The sequence below is a fragment of the Corylus avellana genome, chromosome ca6 (assembly GCF_901000735.1).
Source record: "Corylus avellana chromosome ca6, CavTom2PMs-1.0".
NCBI lineage: Eukaryota > Viridiplantae > Streptophyta > Magnoliopsida > Fagales > Betulaceae > Corylus > Corylus avellana.
The window spans coordinates 26,778,477-26,800,243 of record NC_081546.1 but is presented as its reverse complement, the minus strand read 5'-3'; the positions used below and the strand labels follow the sequence as shown (position 1 = coordinate 26,800,243).

General features: G+C 34.1%; 1 protein-coding gene and 1 pseudogene across 1 annotated transcript; one reads left to right on the top strand and one right to left on the bottom strand.

Annotated features, from left to right (window-relative positions):
• Positions 1-208: 208 nt before the first annotated feature.
• LOC132185658 (AP2-like ethylene-responsive transcription factor At1g16060) lies at positions 209-2,169 on the top strand (annotated as a pseudogene).
• Positions 2,170-2,894: 725 nt separating this feature from the next.
• LOC132184462 (proteinaceous RNase P 1, chloroplastic/mitochondrial-like) lies at positions 2,895-9,328 on the bottom strand. Its single transcript, XM_059598104.1, has 6 exons — positions 8,114-9,328; positions 7,559-7,648; positions 7,274-7,455; positions 6,849-6,969; positions 3,621-3,689; positions 2,895-3,493 (listed from the first exon to the last, which is right to left on the bottom strand). Exons 1-6 carry the CDS (start codon positions 9,278-9,280, stop codon positions 3,377-3,379), a joined length of 1,746 nt encoding a protein of 581 aa, XP_059454087.1. The 5' UTR covers positions 9,281-9,328; the 3' UTR covers positions 2,895-3,376.
• Between the last annotated feature and the right edge of the window lie 12,439 nt (positions 9,329-21,767).

Here is a 21,767-nt window from a genome sequence, read left to right as displayed (position 1 = left end):
ATAGCACAAAGTAAAGGTTAAGGACAAGAGAAAAAGGCCATATGAGCCGGTTAAAGACGGTCACAAACTAGCTCCTCTGCCGGCTATCTTAATTTGCCAGCCCATTCTCTTCTAATTAACTCCATTCTTTTTTCCTTTCCTCCCCTTCACTCCTTTATAAGCCTTCTCATTTCCAGGACTCAGTCATATCTCTTCATATTTTTATCTCATGGCGAAATTATCACAGAAAAACAATGCAAACAGCAACACTAATAATAACACTGAGAAAAAGGTGAAACGAACAAGAAGAAGTGTCCCAAGAGACTCTCCTCCTCAACGTAGCTCAATCTATCGAGGGGTCACTAGGTTCATCTCTCTACAACCCCCCACTAATTAACTCTTAATTTGTTTATATATTTTCTTTATAATTAATTTCCTTTTTGTTATATATTCTTGTGATCGATTGTTTCAGGCATCGATGGACAGGGAGATATGAAGCTCATTTATGGGATAAGAACTGTTGGAATGAATCCCAGAACAAGAAAGGAAGACAAGGTTAATATATATAAATTTTCTAATATGTTTTAATTAATTTATACTAATAAAATTTATTATTATTATTATTGATATCGGTTCTTAATTTATTTTCCTTTTGTGGGTGATTATTGGGATCTTATTCAAATGCATGCAGTCTATCTTGGTATGTATTGATCACTTTTTTTTTTTTTTTTATTAATTTTTTTTAACATTTTAGTTATGGTTTTATTGGTTTTTTTTTTTTTTTTGTAATTATTTTGAGGGGTGGATTTTCAGGTGCCTATGATGATGAGGAAGCAGCAGCACATGCTTATGACGTAGCAGCACTGAAATATTGGGGTCCAGAAACCATTCTTAACTTTCTGGTAAATTATTTTGTTTCTTTGATATTTGATTGTTGATTTGTTTCAATAATATTGTTCAGATAATCCTATATATATATTAACAATATTAACAATTAATTAATTGCAGTTATCAACATACCAAACAGAACTGAAAGAAATGGAGGGTCAATCAAGAGAAGAATATATTGGATCATTGAGAAGGTATATATATATATATACGTTCAATTTTGAGAAAATTAAAATCATTGGAATTGATGTAAAATGTTGAACTTAATTGCAGGAAAAGCAGTGGTTTCTCTCGAGGTGTTTCGAGATATAGAGGTGTTGCAAGGTAACTAATTATCCAAATTCCAATTGCTTTTTGTGCAATTTCTGTTAGTGAAAATTTATTTTAATTTCATTTACCTCACAATATATATATATATATAAACCCTTGACTATGAAAAGCTAAATTGCAATATTTTATGACATATTGAGCAGACATCATCACAATGGAAGATGGGAAGCTCGAATTGGGAGTGTTTGGAAACAAGTATCTCTATCTTGGGACATATGGTATATATATCTCCTTTTCCTCTAATTTCCATTACTCAAATCAACTGTTATTTAATTAATTAAAAGTAAAACATTATTTTCTCAAAGTTTAAACATAAAATTAATGGGTTTGCATTAAATCTTATTTTTATATCATATATTTTCTTGAAAATATGCTTAATTAATTAATCATCTTGGCTTTTGCAGCTACCCAAGAAGAAGCTGCCACTGCATATGATATGGCAGCCATAGAGTACCGTGGACTCAATGCAGTCACCAACTTTGATCTCAGCCGTTATATCAAATGGCTAAAACCCAATAATCATATCAACAATATTGATGATAATCCCGCCGGCCAACATAACCCTATTAATGCCAATACTAATTTAACCTCAAACCTAACGAACAAGAAATCAAATTAAGTTTCTTCCAAAACCAACAAACGTACTTAAGCTCGGGAGAAACCTTACTGACCGATCAGCCGCGGCCACCAGCGAATGCCACATCAGCCCTAGGGCTTCTTCTTCAGTCATCGAAGTTTAGAGAAATGATGGAAATGACATCTGTTGCTGACTTAGATAATCATCCAATTATACCAACGCCTTCGGAGTCTAATCAGCTGCCACAATGCACTTTCCTTGATGACGTACAAACATACTTTGAGTGTGAGGAGATCGATTCTAGTATTTATGGTGAAGGAGATGATCATCATAATATCTTTGGTGAGCTCAACTCCTTTGTGCCTCCAATATTTCACTGTGATTTTGATGCTTAGAGGAAGATGTTCACGGAATGGCTTGAACTACGGCATGCACTCAAGAGCTTAAAAGTAAAAAAATAAAAATAAAAAATAAAAAAAAACAATTCCTTAAATTGATTTTCCACTTCTCATTACTTGAGGAGTAGGCTAACTATATCATTTGGTTCATTCCTTGTAGATGTAAAGAGAAATAAACGTTTATTTCTCGTCATTCTTTCTATCAAGAGTAATGCTATTTTTTACATTCATTTATCACATTCATTTTATATCTACTAAAGTGATATGTTTTCTGTGACTTTCTTATAATTTTTTTGAAGTATTTGACATAAGAAGTCACTTATATATAATATGAGTATAAAGAGTAGCATTACTCTTTTATCAATCAAGAAAAAACTCAAGTTTTCTTTGTTTCTCTCATTGTCTCGTCCCATCCATATCTTTTTTTCTTCTTACTTGTAGCATTGGATAGAGAAATCTTTACACATAAATATGAATGTCAAATGTATCAAAATATTTTGTTTCCATACTTTTCAGTTTCATAAAGCGCACAAAATTTCTTTCAGCTACCTCTAATTAACCTGCTACAATGCAGAAGTAGAAAGATCCTTTCCGTTCAATTTATTGGGACAGGGAGGGGGATTCATCCAACACACCCTTGCACATCAATACACCACATATATATATATATATATACCTTCGTCATGGTAATCCGCAATAATATTCTTCTAACACTTATGCACCGACCGGCAGCATTGCTTTATGTACAAAAACCCCTTTTCTTTTTCCTTTTTGGCAAGGATAAATTTTACTAAAATAATCCAAAATTACATAGGAAACAATAGGGTGTGCATCAGAGTTGGCAGAGAAAAAATTTTCTCACTTACAATCAAAATATCTAATTCATTTGGAACAAAACCACCAATCAAAATATCTTCTTGTTGTAACTTATTGTTGCTATTTGGCAAAAAGTATATATACCATTGAATAGGTAAATTATTTGATAATGAAATAAAATACAAGACTCAACAAGATCACAAAATCAATATTAGCTTGGTAAAGTTTTTTAGTTTTTTTTTTTTTTTTTTTTTTTTTTTAAAAAAGAAGGTAAAAATTGATAATTAATTTGGTGGAAGTGGCGTTTGAAAGAGGTGTTTGTATGTAGGATCCTCGAAAGTCTTGTCTCTCTTCTCATGCATGGGCATACATGCAAGGATAAATGTCTTCAAAGATGAGATGATGATGATGCATCCTTGGCTCTAGTGGCACACAACCACTGCCTTGGGGTCTCAAGATCATCACCTGTGGTCGTTGGAACATGCCAACTACCCTTTTCTGACTCCTGTGTTTACATTAACCAACATTAATTAAGTTCAATAACAAACCCCATATAAGAAGTAAAATGTTGTCTTTATTCTTAATAATCAGTTTAAATAAGCGATTAGCAAGCAGAAGGTTCATCATCTTACCTGAATAACAATTGAATAAGGGGGAGGCATGTGGAGAGCTGCCCCGCGGTGTGAAAACGACAGTCGAACCTGCAAATTATCAACAGAGAAACAAGTTTCAATTTCTGGAAAAAAAAAATATTCCAACATAATGACAAACTCATTCTGGGAAACTTGATTTATGTCGGCCAAAACCTTGCCGGTCAGTTTAAATTGTAGTTACTCACCAGATACCTTGTGGACTCTTAGTAAAACTATTTACTCAAGAATTTAAGGGACTGAAGTATTACATTTCTATGGCGAAATTTACAGATCATAGAGGATATTGGAAAAGAGCAACATACATATATAACACACTGGTTTCTAAGATTTTCAATATGCATGCTTCCCAAAGCGACATTCAAATTCTCAGAGAAAAGATTTATGCAGGACCCTTAATAAAAAGAATAGGGCTTGTAGACTCCCAACTAGATCAGAAGTCCTAGTCCAAATCACAGTTTATATTACTAAGCCCAAAAAAATAAGTTCATAGTTTGGGCAAACACACTTTTTTTAAAAATAATAATAATAATAATAATAAGTAATTCATTTCAATGATAAGTGTAGAGGAATGCAACCCTAATACACAAAATGCAAATAAAGAGAGTCGTCCTTAAAGGCTAAAAGAAGAGCAAAAACCCACAAATTCAGAGAAGTAAGAAAAATGAGAAATATTATACGCCCATTCTCTGAATGAGAAATATTATATTACCACACTCATTCATCTTTTAAGTTTAAAACCCAAGGACACATAATGCTTAAGACTACTAGTATGCTAACACTCATAAACAATGAGAAAATGGTACATGAAACGTCTCTTAGACATCCAGATAACCCCTTAAATTATATGACACAAGGTTTCAAACTATGTTGACCTTCCACATGAACTACAACTTCTCTTCCCTTGCTGAATTAAACAACCACCAGGAATTGCAACAATCCACACCCTACCCCAACCCTAACTCTCTGCCCCAGGCCTGCCATAAAACCCTGCACAGGTGCCAATATGAAATTATAGACGAGATTACACAGAAACACTTTGAAACCATCCTTCCCTGCCCAAAAATGATTGTCCAAACTCTCAAGTGAGAAAATCAGGAACAGTAGGTTGACTTTAAGTAAATGGAAAATACATTAGAGTAGTAGGGACAGGCTTTATATAGAATTCAACCCCACCCAACCCCCACTTAGAATTAATGGATCACAAAGAAACAAGTAGCCCCAATAGCTCAACCCATTTGTGTCTCTAACAATACTTGATCTTATATTGGAGATCTAATAATGCCCCCCCGGTATTACTCCAATATATCGTTGATGGTAAAACAATCAATTCAATCCAAAATCTTACAAAAGAAATAGTTATATAAGCAGTGTACATAAGAAAAGTTAGTACACCATAATGCTCAGAACCCAAGCAAATAAATACGGTAGGAACAAGCAAATCAGATTAGTGCCACGCGGTGAAGATGAACATACATACAATGAGAAAGGTCATTAGAGGCATTTAGCCTTCTCTTTAACTTTTGAAAAAGTATATCCATATTCCTGTTATTACGAGCACATATTACATCTGTCTACATCTTCTATCATCCAGGATTAAAGAACTCCTATAAGCAAGACAAATCTCATCTCCTCCCCTAACTAACCAGGATCAACAATGATGTTTCAAAGTTTTTAAATTATACAAGTACCACATATTTCAGTTCGCTTCAGCTCAAGAATTCATTACTGGACTTATCACTTGTTGACAACTCCACTTGGTTAAAACAAAAAATGATCCAGCCCTTTTCCACCCTTCTTTTTATTTGAACTTGAAAACAAGAACCAAAGTACTCTGAGAGAAATTTGAGTTAACAATGTCTAGAAACACCAATAAAGTAAGTGCCAAATACACCAGAAGAGGGTGAACGAGAAGCGGCTGAGATCTCTTGTAGATGTACAGGGAAAATGAGCCAAAAATATTGCTTCATTAGCAAATGACAATGCCTTAGATGTCTTTTTCATTTTTAGGTAGAAGAGAAAATCATCCACAATGAGACCTGTTTTGAGAAAGAGAGATAGAGTTGCTGGCAGGAGGAAAAGATAGACGTGTAAAAATTAGAGAAGATATTTTGAAGAAAGCTCATCTTTCTGCGAACTAGAAGAGACCAATACCCTATTAAATTGAAGAAAATTACTGTCTTCTAGTCCGATATTATTTAATACAGAAGAGAAAACAGGTAGAGAAGATGCGGAAAGGTAATAAACTGATATAACGTTGGGGGAGGAGAGAAAAAAGAAAGGTCTGGACTTTTAACCTTTATATGGACACCTTTGATGGTTAAATATGCAGAAAAGGTAGGACTATGTCCAACAAAAGGTGCTGTTAACCCTGTTGTTTTCTTAAAGTAAGCAGAATTTATGAGTCAGGTTCAAGTTACATCTGATGTAGCTATTTCTAGATTACACCAAATTAAACTGGATTATTGTTTTGATATTTCCACCGGTTGGCTAACTGTTCTCTTTGTACTTAACATGCATAACAGCTTTCATATTGATTGGATGACATTTACCATCTAATCTATGCATTCACTTTTCTTTTTTTTGTAAAGTTTTAAACAATAAAACATAAAATTGCACCTTCTATAAATGAGATAGTTTTTAATCTCCAGTCATCTTGATAATTTGCATGCATAAAAGATATGGGGTGACAATGTGATCAAATAGGGGATTTGTCAACAGGCTGATTTCAACTGGGAGGTTGATGACCATATGGCTAATAACCATAGAAAGAGCAAAGTTCACAAGCTTCAAATTGTGCCACACCACTTCAGCCTCAGGCTCATTTCTTAAATGAGCTAAATTTAGGCTCGAGTGGGTTCCTTACATGAGCCAAGCTGAGATGCATCCAAGCACAAACAGCACACGAGAGGCTCAGCTCATTTGAAGCCCCATTCTAAAAATGCATGTTCTTCTCTTGCCTTGTGTATTTCAGAAAATATTGGACAAGTAAACTAAAAAGCAGGCATCTTTCCATCATAAAATTATTCTTTATCTTTATCTTAACAAAATGGAGAGATGCATTAAAACCTGCACCAAACATGGATAGGAAGTTGGATAAAATATAATCAATCACTGCCTTAGTTAGGCTTGCACATGAATGTTTCTGTACAGAAGAGTCTCTTAGATTCGAGCAAAACTATATGTAATCAAATGCAAATAGGGATGTACCTGATGCTTTTCCTTCCATCTTGGAAAAAAGCTAGTACCTAGCAGTTGGAACAAGTGGTCCCTCATCTCATCATTTGTCACCAGTAAACACTTACAACTAACAGCAGCATATAACCAGTACCTGTAAAAAACCATGGAACAAATTTTTTAAACAAGTTAAACTCATATGGTCATAATCAAGCTACAAATTTGCAGCAGATTTTAATTTTATTATGATTTTCAAAATTAAATAAGAGCTCCTTTAATGAAAATCAAAGATCAAGTCCAGCAGGGTTAGTCAAAGAGAATTTCTGTGCATAACATGAAAAACAAAAGAAAGAAATGTGTTGAGACAACATTCATGCGCAAAACATTTATATTTTGTTGGCCACCACAATCTAACCCATTTATATTTCAATCTAATGAACATATGCATGCAAACTTACCAATCATCATTTGAACCAGGAGGAGTAGCATAAAGTGCACCAGACTTTTTCCAAGTCTCTAACAAAATCTTGTTACCGGGATGCTGAGCAGGACCGCCAGTAACACGATTTTTATGCAAGATAATCAGGGGCAATCTGTTCGAAGGACTCATTTGACGTAGTTGTTTTACAATAGTATTAAGCTACAACCAAAAGGAATCAATAAGCACCCAATTCATATATTTTGCTTTGAAGGACTCAAAAGATAGAGAGTGCCATAAAGCTTATTATAAGCATCCCATTCACCTGGAAAAAGCTGAAACTATGTTGGTTGATAAGACCCACATTGGCACCATCTACAACTGCCTCAAATGGACCATGTTGCTGAAGCCAATCCTGAATGAGGTCACCTTCTAAATCAATCAAGATGCCACTGACGATCATTCTATGTATTTACTTTCGAAGCATACAGAAGTAGCAAAGTATTGGAACAGCTCATATAAGAGAAGAGAATACACTAATATATGCACATGAAGCAACTCAAAAACTAGATAAAAAGTTAAAATAGCAATATGCAAGACGCAAAAACTTTCCTGGTTCCAGAACCATAGCATATGGAACAAACCTTCAAAAATTAAAAAGCACGTCGGAGATTAACAAGTAAGGGCCTGTGTGGGTGTGTGGGTGTGCGATTGAGTCTAAAAGAGCGTTTTACCCTAAAAAGTCTGCTCGAAGAATAAAGTACCATTTGGTAAAAAAATTAAAAGCATTTTAAGTTTCAAAAGCCTGACTTTTGAAAAAATCTTAAAAATAAAGCTTCTGGAACACAATCTCAAAAATGTTTTAAGACATTATTCGTACCTGGAACCGAACAAAATCAGCCCTGACCTCCCTTTTGCAAGCCAAGTTGGTTAATGAGGAAGCAAAATTTTGGGTCTCCTTAGGCTCAATATCAATACAAACAAGCTTGGCGCCGCACGAACCACAAACGCCGGTCTCATCCATGCGAGTCCTGGTCAGCCTCCAATCCCCACTGCCCAGCCACCCTTGGCCATGCCACCCTCCACCTCCCCTCACAATTCCCTCCTTCACCTTACTCACATCCCAAGCTTCCTCCCCCACTTTTGCCGCCTCTTCACATTTAAACCAACCCTCAACAATCCCAGCAGTTGTCTCCGAGACCTGCCTCACCGTGGCCCGCAACCGGTGCATTATCTCATACACCTTGTCTGCCCTCCTCGCATCAACGCTAACTTTGAGAATGGCAGAAAGCTCAGCCTCCTCAGCCACAACCCCTGACGCAACCATGTCCGCGTCGACTGCATAAGCTCTATCCGCCATCCCCTTCTCGCAGAACCCAAACAAAGCCGGCCCATAAGACCTCAACCTGGGCGCTATACCAAACCCCTTCATCTGCTGAACCAAATCCAAAGCCATTTCTGGGTCTTCCCTAGCAGCAGCCAATCTCGCAGCGCTCGTAAACGTGGCCTCATTGGGAACGATATTCTCTGTCACCATCTGCCGAAAGATCTCAAAACCCTTCTCCAAACCCAAAACCCCATCCGAAGAAGAGCACAAATAGAGCAACACATTGTAGTGGTGTTGGCTGAGCGGGACCCCATTTCCCCGCGCCTCTTCGTAAAGGCGCAGCGCTTCAGCCACGTCCCCGTTCTTCGAACAAATGTCTAGCTTATGCCTAAGCACTCCCTCCGGCGATTCACGCCTTGCTTTTTTCCTGGCTCTAGTGGAAAGGGTTGTATCGGCAGGCAATGAAGCGGAGGAACCGTGAATCGGTTGAGTGGCGGCGGCCGTGAGAGTGGAGAGGTGCATCTTGTTGACGGACAAGCAAGGGAAACATTCATTGCTGGGTAAGGGTTTGGGGAACAAACGGGGGGATGTGTGATAGCAGAGAGGCGGGCGGCGGGTGTTGCAGCTGGGTACAAGTGGGAATTTGATGAAGAAGAAGGAGAAAAGAGAAGAGGGTCGGGCGAGTGAGGGTACAACTACAAGTGAGCGACTGCGTAGCATCACGGTCGGCTGTCGCTCACAAAAAGTACCAAATCCTGCAATTTGTGATGCGATTCTCCATTTAATTACCATGTGCCAGACAGAAGAACATAAAAATAGAAACCAAAAAAAAAAAAAAAAATCGATTTTTAAAAAAGGAAAATGTGTTTTATTTCCTATACCGTTCTTTCAAACATTCTCTCGTTTATTAAAATTAAAAAGTAATTTGTGTAATAATTTGCGCATATTTTTCTTATATTCTTTTATAAATTTAACATATCAATTATTATATTTGTAGAATCTACATAGATTTTGTGTGGGGTCCATATAAGTCCGTAAAAAGAAATGTTAGAGGTCAATATGTTTGGCTCATATTCTCTTACAATTATTAGATTTGTGAATTTCTATGGACCCCACAAATCTAATAATTAATCTATTGAATTTGTAAGAGAATATGGGTCATTGCATTTTTTTTCCATAAATTTAATAATTAATTTGTAAGATGAGATTAAAGAAATATAGAAAAAATATTGACATAAATTATTTCTCTTAAAAAAAAAAATTCATAATCTCCATAAGATTATAGATATTCCTTTGAGATAATTCTCTCCACGCTTCCGCTCTTCTTTCACAAATTTTATATTTTATTACAAAGCTCTACACATGACTTCGCATTTCATGGGATGGGAGGCTTAATTAACAAGATTTACAGGTACAAATCAAAAACATTTATGACTAAAAAAAACCTAAAGTTCTGTTGTGTTTCCCTGATGGAGATATACTAAAACTGTGTTCCAAGTTAAGCATCCCAATTGAATAGAAAACATCAACAATAACCAGTTAAGCAAAGGATATATCATTAAGAATTATTAACTTTCTTCCTTTTGGTTATTTAATTCACATTTTCTACGTACAGGCATCCACCATTGGTGCTAAAGAAGAAACTTTCAATCAAACACCTTGCAAATGAAGCAAGGGTGCACCAATATTGGCTGAAGGAATCCATTTGAAAGTTAACCTCAATTCAATTCTTGCATATATATATATATACATTATGTTTCCTGGTTGCTGCAATGTAAACACTTTAACTACGTACAACACATTCTGTCTTGCTGGATTCAGGAACTCAGCCGCTAATTAAGGTTGGTGCATGTTTTGTTTGGGATTAATGCAAAATATAATTTATATAACTTCCTTTTCTTATTTCAGTTACTATTATTGGTATCATTTTTAACTTGATTAACTACTCTGTCTACATCACCGGCAAGCTAGTAATATTACTAATATTTTAATTTAAGCTTTTAAAATAAATGGTAATTTAACACTTTCAAGCGTGAGGGTGTTTTTCATTTGCTGCTTCGGTGGTCATTGTTTGAATCGGTCCATGTAAGAGATTTTTCCCGGGAACACCAAAGAGAAAGGACTAAGAAAGAAATTGAAGCTTGAAATTTACAAATATAATCAATTTATATAATTTAGTGGGGATAAGGAATATTTTTTTTAAAAAAAAAAATTTCACTATTTGAATGAAACCGACAATATAGTTATGCATGTCTTTTCCCCCTCCTCTTTTGACATACTTAATGGTTAATAAGAAGCAAAAGAAAAAAGAAAAGTATGAAAAGTATTAATTCTTATATATGAATGTAAGATAGTATTTTTTTGTTTGAATTATACTTTTCTCTCCACATTTTGAGTAATTCTAAAAGTTCTTGAGTCCCTTCAAGAATGACGTGACTATTAAAATCACCATTTGATCAAAATTTAATAATGATTAATCACAAGTCCAATGGTAATTTTAATAGCCACATCATTTTTAGAGAGACTCAAGAGAGACAAGAGAGACTTGTAGCAATACTCCTACATTTTAGATGCTTTTCATATATAAGTTGACTGTTGAATTCTTTTTTGAAATGTTATTTTTGGAAATAAAAGCTATAAATTAACATTTTTCAGGTAAAAGGAATTGAAGATATCATCGACGTTCTAAGGTACACTTGTTATATTTTTTTTTTTCTGTGTGCTTTTTCTTAATTAAATATTTTTGTTATATATGCTCATCTTTTTTAAACAAAATCTCATGACGTCAAATCTCATTATAAACAGTTTATGATAAGAAATAATATTCATTTCTTGTGTTTATGCTGTTGGTAGGGACTAGGGAGGGGTTGGGGTGTTGATATATATATATATATAGACCCCAAACAATATTGAGAGAGGGTGACTAGGTGTTGTCCAATAATCACTACCAATTAAAAATTCGCAACCACACATAATATCACCAAAATGAAGTAAAGCAATAAAAAGATTAAACATAATCATTTTGCGGACAAGATGGAAAGCTTTTGAAAAACTTTTTAAAAGTAAAACTACTATGGGCTAGTCAAACCTATAATATATCAAATTACTTACAAAGATATCACTTATACTTACAAAACTTTTGAAGTAGCCTGAATTGTACCCAATAAATTACACATTTGTATCTACCTCTTTAACTACAAACTTCTAATCAATTCTTCTAACAAGTCTCCTTTTGCAACTCGGAACTTTGATGGCTAAAGGCTTTTAGGAATATGTGTAGAAGTAACGAGTCTCCTTTTTTAAGGCAGTGTTTGAATGGGTAAGTTTCTTTTTCTTTTTCTTTTTTTTTTTTTTTTTTTGTTCATCTAAAAATGGGTAAGTTTCTTGTTAAGATGGAGCTAGGGTTTCAATTTGTCCATTTTTGTTTAAACGAGCTTTGACCAACCTTCCAACCAAGTGAATCTAGAATATTTTATGCTTTGGAATAGGCCATTCGGACCTCTTGGGACCACCGTTCCAATTGAGTGATTTGGCCTCTAAGCTCTTGTTCTCTATACAAATCTTTCATTCGAATGCCCAACAGCCGAGACTCCAACTGAACTGTTCAAACCATCAAGATTTTGTATTCCACATCAAGTGCTGTCTTAACTTAACAAAAATTAGACTTGCACCAATTTGTTTTGATACATAATTTTGCCAACACAAAACCTAACAGATGCCAAGTTTAATTACCACTTATTCCAAAAGCTTAAACTAGTAACAAATAGTTGATTTAATTATTTAATTAATATTCAACCTGAAATAGTACGTGATGAAATGATATATTACACTAAGAAAGTCTGCTAATCTTTCGGTAGCATTCACAAAAGGAGAAATGGTGCACTTAGACCCTGTGCCAAGACAACTAAAGAGCCTATGGGATGAATGGGGAATCAACATATGTTAGTTTTGGTGAGCTTTACTTTGCAAACTGTCCTCACTCTATGTGGCAACCGTAGAAGATACATACCAGGATTTTGGATAAGATTCACAGTTTGGTCTACCTACTTGCTCACCGGATATGTCGCAAAGGTTATCATAGGCAAGCTCAGTGCGATCGAAATCAGGGACACTAAGCAACACAACGTCCCTAGGGCACTAGAGGCACTGTTGGCACCCTTACTTTTAGTGCAACTTGGAAACCCAGATGCCATTACTGCCTACTCAATAGAAGATAATAAATTGGGATTGAGACACTACTTAACCTAATATTCCAAGTGGGTATTGTAGTTTATATCCTCGTTAGGTGTTGGACTAGTAGTCTGATCTCATTTCTCTACTTGCCAACGTTTTTGGCCGGAACAATCAAGTATGGAGAGCTAGCATGGGCTCTCAAGTCAGCACTGAGGAACTCTGGTTTAACCACAGAGGAAATTATCAAAGAAGCAAATGTTCCTACTTTATTCCAACAGCTACCAAGGGACATTCCTGGTTTGGAATTGATCGTAAAGGCCTATTATCGCTTTGATTGCTTCAAGCCTCACCTTGAGAATTGGTTTTATAAGCCCTTTCATGAATCTCTTTCGTGGATGTCAATTGATGCATATTCGGCGGAGGACATGTTCAAAATCATAGATGTTGAACTTGGCTTCATGTATGATGTGCTTTATACAAAGGCACCTATTATATATACACGGACAGGTTGCACTCTACGTATCATCAGTTTCTTCAGTTTAGCATCTACTTTGTGTGGATTCACAATCCTATTCAAGAAAAAAGACATTTTACAACATTGGGATGCCGGCTATACCTTTTTTTTGCTAATTATAACTATTATTCTAGAGGTTTATCAAATTATACTAATACCTTTCTCAGATTGGGCAATAATCCAGATGATTAAGCACCATAATATGCCGTTTATGATGCAATGTTTGCAATTTCTTGGCCCAAAGGCATGCAAGTGGAAGAGGTGGTCCAATTCATTGGGACAATTCAATTTACTGAGCTTTTGTCTTCACGACAAGCAGTTAAAGTTAAGTAGAATCATCAAGTTTCGTGGCAAGGACATGGAGTTCAGAAAGATTATGAATAGGAAGCGAGTGGAGTTGCCCAAAGTATTGAAAGAAGTGATAGTGCAAGAGTTGAAAGAGGTGGATCAAGTGAGAGACCCAAGGCCCATCACCCAAAGAGGTCAATGGGCACTTGAAAGGCATGGATGCCTCAACCAGTTTAGATGGAGTGTCAAAAGGAACTTCGACAAGAGCATTACCATTTGGCATATTGCAACAGACATATGTTATGATTCAGATATTGTTCTATACTCTACTGCAAACTCCTATGTAGAAATGAGCAAACTTTTGTCAAACTATATGATGTACCTTCTTGCCTTGCGACCTCACATGTTATGCACCACCACAGCGGATGTAATATTCCATCATTCCTACACTAAATTAATGAAGTTCTTAAGAACTGGACCATCAATAATAAGAGATGAACACAAAGCCTGTAGGATTTTGAGAACTGAAGAACTTGCAGAGGAATCGAACTTCGATAGAAATAAGGAAACCATCGTCACATCTAATTGGCACGTGCTTCAGGATGCGCAAAAACTTGCTATGAGTCTGATGGGTATGGAGAACAGATGGCACATCATAAGTAGTGTTTGGGTGGAGATGTTGTGTTATGCAGCAAACAATTGCCCGATGGATTACCATGCAGAGCAATTGAGGCGAGGTGGGGGGTTGATCACTCATGTCTGGCTTCTCCTAGCTCACAAGACAGAGAAGTTCTATACCAGTGACTAATTCTTTTTTTATTTTTTATTTTTTGAGGTATTTTACATATTATTTGTGTGAATCACTCGATGAGATTGTATCCAATAAATGTCTCTTACATATAGGAGGATGTGGGTTTGAGACATATATAAGTAGTTTAATTATGATTGTACTTTAATTATGATTGTAATAAATTATCTATGTTCATATATTATGGAAATTCATCTTGTTTTTTTATTGTTCAACTACCTATTATGATTAAATTCTCAAATTTAATTGTTTAGTTAAGATTTTAATCAACTACCTATTATGATTAAGATTTTAGTATTGTTAGCAGGAGAAGGGTGTATGAAGACCATCAGTTCTAACCTGCAAACGATTGTACCATCTAGGGAAGGGTGCAATGAAGCCTCGTATGAGGACATTGCAGTAGAGGTCGAGGGTATCCTCATTTTCACAACAAAACAGGGGATAAATTATTGAGAACTTCAATTCAGACTTAATGTGTCATAATTTTAATTCTCTAAAAGAGCGTATTATGCAATTTTAGATACTTCATTTTTATATTTTTCATATCCTTTTTATTAGTGGTGCCTACATATTAGTTATTACCTTACTAAAATATATCAATCTTGACACAATTATGAAGTTTGATAGATATACTTTTTGTTATAGACATATTATGTTATAAAATACTTAATTTCTATTTTAGAATGTGTTTATTATATTGTTTTGTATATAGTAAAAACATAGTATATGAAGAGAATAAGAAATTAGAAGAACAAAAAGTACTTCTCATATTCACAAGGGCTTAGCTAAAAAGCTATTCTATCACACTTGCATGGTAGATTCAGTTTCCTTACCAAGAAGAGGACAAGCGGCCTGCCGGCCGGGTACAAGGAAAATAGATTAATAAAGCAAAAAGTCCAATACCAGGATTACAAGCATGCAAAAACACTATTAATTACAAGGTAAGTATCATTTGTTCCCCTAACTCCAAAGGTGATAGTAAAGGTAATAGGTGTCAAAGAAATAAGAAAAATATCTTATAATCATCCTCCAAAGGGAAATAAGAAAAATCAATCTTCTCCAAGCATTGGAGGTGAAAGAGAAATTGCCGGTACCGCGTCAGTTCTTCAGTGCATTGCACTTGATGTCAGCCCTATCCAAGCACACATCCCGCCTTTTGCTCTTGCCGCACACAATCTTCATCTATTTCATTAATTAGTGCATCCGAGACCCTAGTTCACACCTAGATGTTTGTCTTTTTTCTGCACAAGAGGAATTTAAACATGAAACCATTGTATAATTAAGTCCATACATGAAAGATATATATATATATATATATATATATATATCGAACTCTTTCCTTGTTTCTCTCTCTTCTTTCACATATTTCATCCTATTACAAAATTCTACTCAGGACTTCTCATTTCATAAATAATATGTGATGCTATTAAATAATTTTCCCACAAGAGTAATGCGTGCGTACAATGAATAAAGCAAATTAAAATCTAGAAGCATGCATGATATAATTGACCGATGTTGTGTAAAAGACTACAATTACGATAAATAAGATAAAATAATCATATGTAATAACATCATAATCCTGCAATTTTGGATGTGATTCTCCATTTACTTGGCATGTGCCACACAGAAGAACATTAACGAAGAAAAAAAAATCGATTTTTAAAAAGGAAAATGTTTTATTTCCTTTCCCGTTCTTTCAAACATTCTCTCATTTATTAAAATTAAAAAATAATTGGTATCAATAATTTGTTCATATTTTTCAAAATAGGATTATCTTCAGTCCAAAATAGATTGGAGAATATCCAGTTCATAGCTAGAATTTCTTCTTAAAAATCCTAAAGTTATAAATAGGACACATGTCCACTAACTTAAAAATAAAAATAAAAAAATATTATTTTAGATTTAAATAAAAATAAAAATAAAAATATTATCTATAAAGAAAAAAAGTGTGAAAATAATATATAGTACTGCCGACTTCTCTTTTAGAACAAGTGGCGGCAGGTTTGTCTCTCACGGTGAGCTCCTTTCGGCCGGCTGTCTCTTCCTTTTGTTTGTCGTACGGCGTCAAACCAAAGAAGAAAAGAACTCTCCTTTGCGATGCAGCAACGAAGAAGAAAAGAATGTCGGGCGCTCTTATTTCTCACCCTCAAGAATAGAAACTTTCAGGCAAAGTAAAAGAGCAAGCAAATTAATTAAGCAAAGGTGTGCAGTAAAAGAAGATGATTTAATTAAAGTTAACGCTCAATTTCTGCATCTATATATATGCGTGTCTATTTCCAGCTGGTTTTCCTGGTTGCTGCAATTAACCACATTCTGCACGTGTTGCTGGAGACAGGAACTCTGAGGCCAAGGTTTGTGCATGTTTTGTTTGGGATTAATTAATGGATGCAAATTAAATATATCATTTTTCACGTGTAGACATCGGGCTTACGTTCTAATACTCTCATCTCATTGTTATTGGGTTAATATAATATTGTTTATTAATTCTTCGATCAGCCATGTTATTTAAAAAAAAAAAAATCAAAGAGCTAGCTGATGATTTAATGCTGTCAGATTAGTAGAGTGAAATGATAATCTACTACATAGTATATATACAGTATTACTTTCAGTAGGTGAAGTACTAAGGGATGTTGGGGGACAGTACGTAGCTCCTAAAATTTTAAATTTTATATATGTTTTTTTTATGAGATTAACTCGATCTTAACAATTAATTATTATTATTATTATTATTTTTACTCCACACTTAAAATCCTAGTTCCGTCGATACGTGAGTGCATGCATGCCTTTTATTTTCCAAATACTCCACAGTACGTAGGTGATCGAATGTGATTTTATTAGAAACAAAATATATATATATATCTTTTCGCTGCTTCGCTTGTCATTGTTTGAATTGGTCCAAGGACGATACTTTTTTTTTTTCTCTCTCTCTCTCGATCTCTTTTTTCACTATTTGACTGAAACCGGTAATGTAGTTATGCGCGCATGTCTTCCAGACTTCCCTCCTCCCCTCTTTTTCTTTTTTCGTACATATAATAAGTATTAAAATATTATATATTTTTTTTAGGTTTTCATCATTTAGGCTTTTTTTTTTTTTTTTTTGCTCGCAGTGAGCAGATGTTATTATGATTACACTCAGATAGAATAGTTACAATTAAGATTGAGTATTGATTCGGTTTGGTTCGGAAAAGTCATTATCGGTTTGTTAACCGAAATTGTCAGTTAAATCGGTTAATTCACCGATAGCATTTCGATAAGAAAGTATTTTGAAAATTTCGGAAATCGGTTAATCGGTTAACCGTGAGCCTTTTTAATGAGGGCAATGATATTTTTAAATGGGCCAAAATTGGTTGTTTTTGTTTGCTAACAAGCCTAAAATAACTTATTAAACAAGGTATTTTTTGTTTGGCTAAGATCAATCTTGGGGGCCCAAATAACAACCTTTCTCTATAGGAGCTTTAATGGGACAAAGTTTTCCTCCAAACTGAGTTGGAGGAATTTCCTTCAACATACTCTATAAAAGTGACATGTGTCTCTTTTTTTAATAACATGTGAAATACACGTGAGTTTTTTATAAAATTTATTTAACTTTGTCTCTGCTATTAAAAAAACATCTGCATCTCATATGTTCATGAGACGTGTCACTTTTATAGATTAGATTGAAGAAAATTTCTCCAACCCAGTTTGGAGGAAAACTTTGTCCGCTTTAACGAGTGTAACATTTTTTTAACATATATTTTAAGTGAAAAGTTTTTTATGTTCTCATGGTTTTAAATGTTCACAAATTGGTTACAAGCTTTAACGAATGCCCACTATGAATTTTTTATACCGACCTCGTTTCGGTTCAGTTAACCGATAAAAATAATTTTATATCAACCGACGTCGGTATAAAAAATTCATACCGATTTTCGAACCACAAAAGTAGGCTTGGTCGTTGTTAGTAGGCAGTCGGTAATTGTTTAATTTGCCCACCCGTGGTTACAATTGCATAGTCTCCTCTACCTACCTTTTTAATTAGAAAAAAAAAATTAATTAAATTTTTTTTTAATTTTTTATAGAGTATATATATATATTTTTTAATTATCAACTTCAATTTTTAAGATATTTGGTAATTTAGCAAATAAGGAATAAAAGATAAAAGAAAAGTATTAACTCGTACATATATATGGATGTAAGACAGTATTTTTGTTTGAATTATGCTTTTCTTTGCACATTTAAGACGCTTTACATATATAAGTTGACTGTTGAATCCTTTCTTTTCTTTTCTTTTTTTGTCGAAGAATAACTGTTGAATTCCTAATACAATTGTAGAATGTTGTTTTTGGAAATAAAAGCTCAATTAACATTTTGCAGGTAAAAGGAAGATATCATCTGCCCTAGCTAGCTCTAGGGTACACTTGATATTTTTATTTTTCAGGGTGCTTTTTCTTAATTAAATATTTTAGCTATGCTCCTATTTTTGAAACAAAATCTCATAGGATGGCAAATTTCATGTGTATGCTTCGAAATAGGTTGTTCCAACCCCTTGGGACAGCCATTCCAATACAGTGAGTAGGCCTCTATTGGAATGTCCAACATCTGAGACTCCTATTTCTTATTTCAGATTAATTCAGCCTATGTATAGATATATATATGCCAAGCCCTATTTTTTTTTTTTTTTCTTCTTTTAATGACAATAACTAGTATTGATTGAAGGAGGCGAGATCAAATTATTTGAAAAGGCAGCATCATCTTCAGTGCTTCACTGTAATTGTGACCAAACGAAGAAAAAGAATGTGAAAAGTATGATAATCCAAGAAATTAACAAGCCCTTTCTAGATTATGGAGTTAATAAAAAAAATACTTGAGCTGCATTTTTTTCTTCGGTTGTAGGAGATTCTGTGACACAAACATAGATTTTTTGTTTTGGAACATCATGAAACAAAATACCATTGCGAGGCTCATTGTATGGCTAATTTCAGAATCTATCAAAAAAATTGTGAGAAAGCTTCTAGGACATGCATTAGCCTTTTGTCTTCAAAGAATTAATTAATCACTTGACTAGAGCATCTGCCAAGGTTTCCAAGCAATTTCAAGCATTCCAAAAGATGTCATGTCTGATTATAAAATGTCTATGGCTATAGGTTTCAATAAGTGCAATTTTAAAAATTGAGTTTTTAAAAATTGTGTTTTTGAAATTGCTACTTTTTAAAATCACAAAGACGTTTGATAAAACATGTTAAAAAATATTTTTTTATCAAATATTTGTTATGCGAAATTGCGATTCTTGTTTAAATTCGCGCATTTTCAAATAAGCACACTCTAGCTTGCTTATAGAAATCGCAGATTTTTTTTTTTTTCCTAATTTTAGATTAAGTGTTTTTTAAATAGTAATGTCAAGCGTCTTATGTTTTGCGATATCTTTTAAAAATACAGATTATTCTTACGAAATCGCAATTCTAAACACACCCTAAGAAGGAAGATGGGAACGCCGGGAGTAGGGTATTGAAGATTGGAGGTATATGAGGAAAGAGAGAATCGAAACGGGTCTTAGAAAGAACCCTAATTGTCCAAAATACATTGAGGAAAAGAGCCCACAATCTTCTATATATGGAGAAATATTAGATTATTATTAAAACTCAAATGATCAACTTTGCCTACAAGTCGGGCTGGGATTCCAGGATACTCTTGTATGAGTAATGCTATAAGTCTTCCTAGAATCATTCCAAATGTAATGTAACTTTTAAAATCACCGTTGAATTTGAGATGTGATTTATTGACTTTTGATTTATTTGTGATTTTAAAAGCCACATCATATTTGGAATGATTCTAAGAAGACTTTAAAAAAACTTATAGCATTACTTTAATTATGACTAAAACAAACTAAAGTTTTCGTGTTTCATTAGGTCGATCCTTAAATTCGTGGTAGGTTCCTTCTAAGTTCTAACATATGTGATACCATATATTAAATAATTTTCCCACAAGAGTAATGCATAAAAGGAATAAAGCAAAAATCTAGAAGCATGATATCATTGACCGATGTTGCGTAAATGATTACGATTAAGATAAATAAAAATATATATTCTCTATAAAGAATTAAAAAATAATAGGACGGACTTCTCTTTTAGAACAAGTGGCGTCAGGTTTGACTCTCACGGTGAGCTCCTGTCTGTCTCTGTCTCTTCCTTTTGTTTCTCTGGCGCTTTAATTTCTCCAGGCACGTACACTGTTTTTCTCACCCTCACAACTGGCAGAATTGAAACTTTCAGGCAAAGTAAAAGAGCAGCCAAATTAATTAAGCAAAGGTGTGCAGTAAAAGATCGAAGATGATTTATTTTCTACCCTTCGGTTATTTAATTCACATTTTATATATATGTCTGACCCATCAATCGAATCCATTTGAAAGTTAACCTCAATTCCTGCATCGATCTATATATATATATATGCGTGTCTGTTTCCTGGTTTTACTGGTGCTGCAATATTTAACCTCCTTACTACAACAAATTCTCCACGTCTTCCTGGTGACAGGAACTCTGAGGCCAAGGTTTGTGCATGTTTTGTTTGGGATTAATGGAAAATATCATTCTTCACGTGTAGACTTAGATCAACCATATTGTTTTTACCAAAAAAATCAAAGAGCTAGCCGATGATCTAACATTGTAGATCAGACGAGTGAGATGATAATATAGTATATAGTATTATTTTTTTTATTCTCAATTTTTGTTTTTTTTGTTTTACTAGTCCTCACTGAAAATGCTAGTCTCGTCAATACGTGAGTGCATGCATGCCCTTTTTATTTTCTAAATCCTAGTTTCGTCCACATGTGATTTTTTAGAAACAAAAAAAAAGATATATATATATATATATATATATATATATATATATATATATATATATATATCTTTTTGCTGCTTTGGTGGTCATTATTGTTTGAATCGGTCCATGGAAAGAACAAGGCCTAGGAAAGAAATTGAAGATGGAAATTTATAAATATATTTATAAAAAAACAATTTTTTTTCTGACTAGCGTTTTCTGACGTGGGGATAGGAAATACTTTTTTTGTTTTTCTCTCTCTTTTTTCACTATTTGTATGAAACCAGACTAATTATGCTTTATATATATATAAGTGGACTGTTGAATTCCTAATACAATTGTAGAATGTTGTTTTTGGAAATAAAAGCTCAATTAACATTTTGCAGGTAAAAGGAAGATATATATATCATCTGCGCTCTAAGGTATATATACTTGATATTTTTATTTTTCAGTGTGCCTTTTCTTAATTAAATAGTTTTGCTACGCTCCTATTTTTGAAACAAAGTCTCATATGATGGCAAGTTTATGATAAGAAACTTGATAGCTAGTATTCATTTTCTCTTTATTATTAATTTTTAAATGTTGGGAGAGGGGTGTACACTCGAGACACCTTAAGATAAAAGTTTCACAATCAT

Coding starts and splice junctions, on each gene's coding strand:
- LOC132184462 (XM_059598104.1), bottom strand. CDS start 9,280: ATGCTACGCAGTCGCTCACTTGTAGTTGTACCCTCACTCGCCCGACCC. Junction 7,649..8,113: donor CTGATTTTGTTCGGTTCCAG/GTACGAATAATG, acceptor GACCTCATTCAG/GATTGGCTTCAGCAACATGG. Junction 3,690..6,848: donor GATGGAAGGAAAAGCATCAG/GTACATCCCTAT, acceptor GATAATTTGCAG/GTTCGACTGTCGTTTTCACA.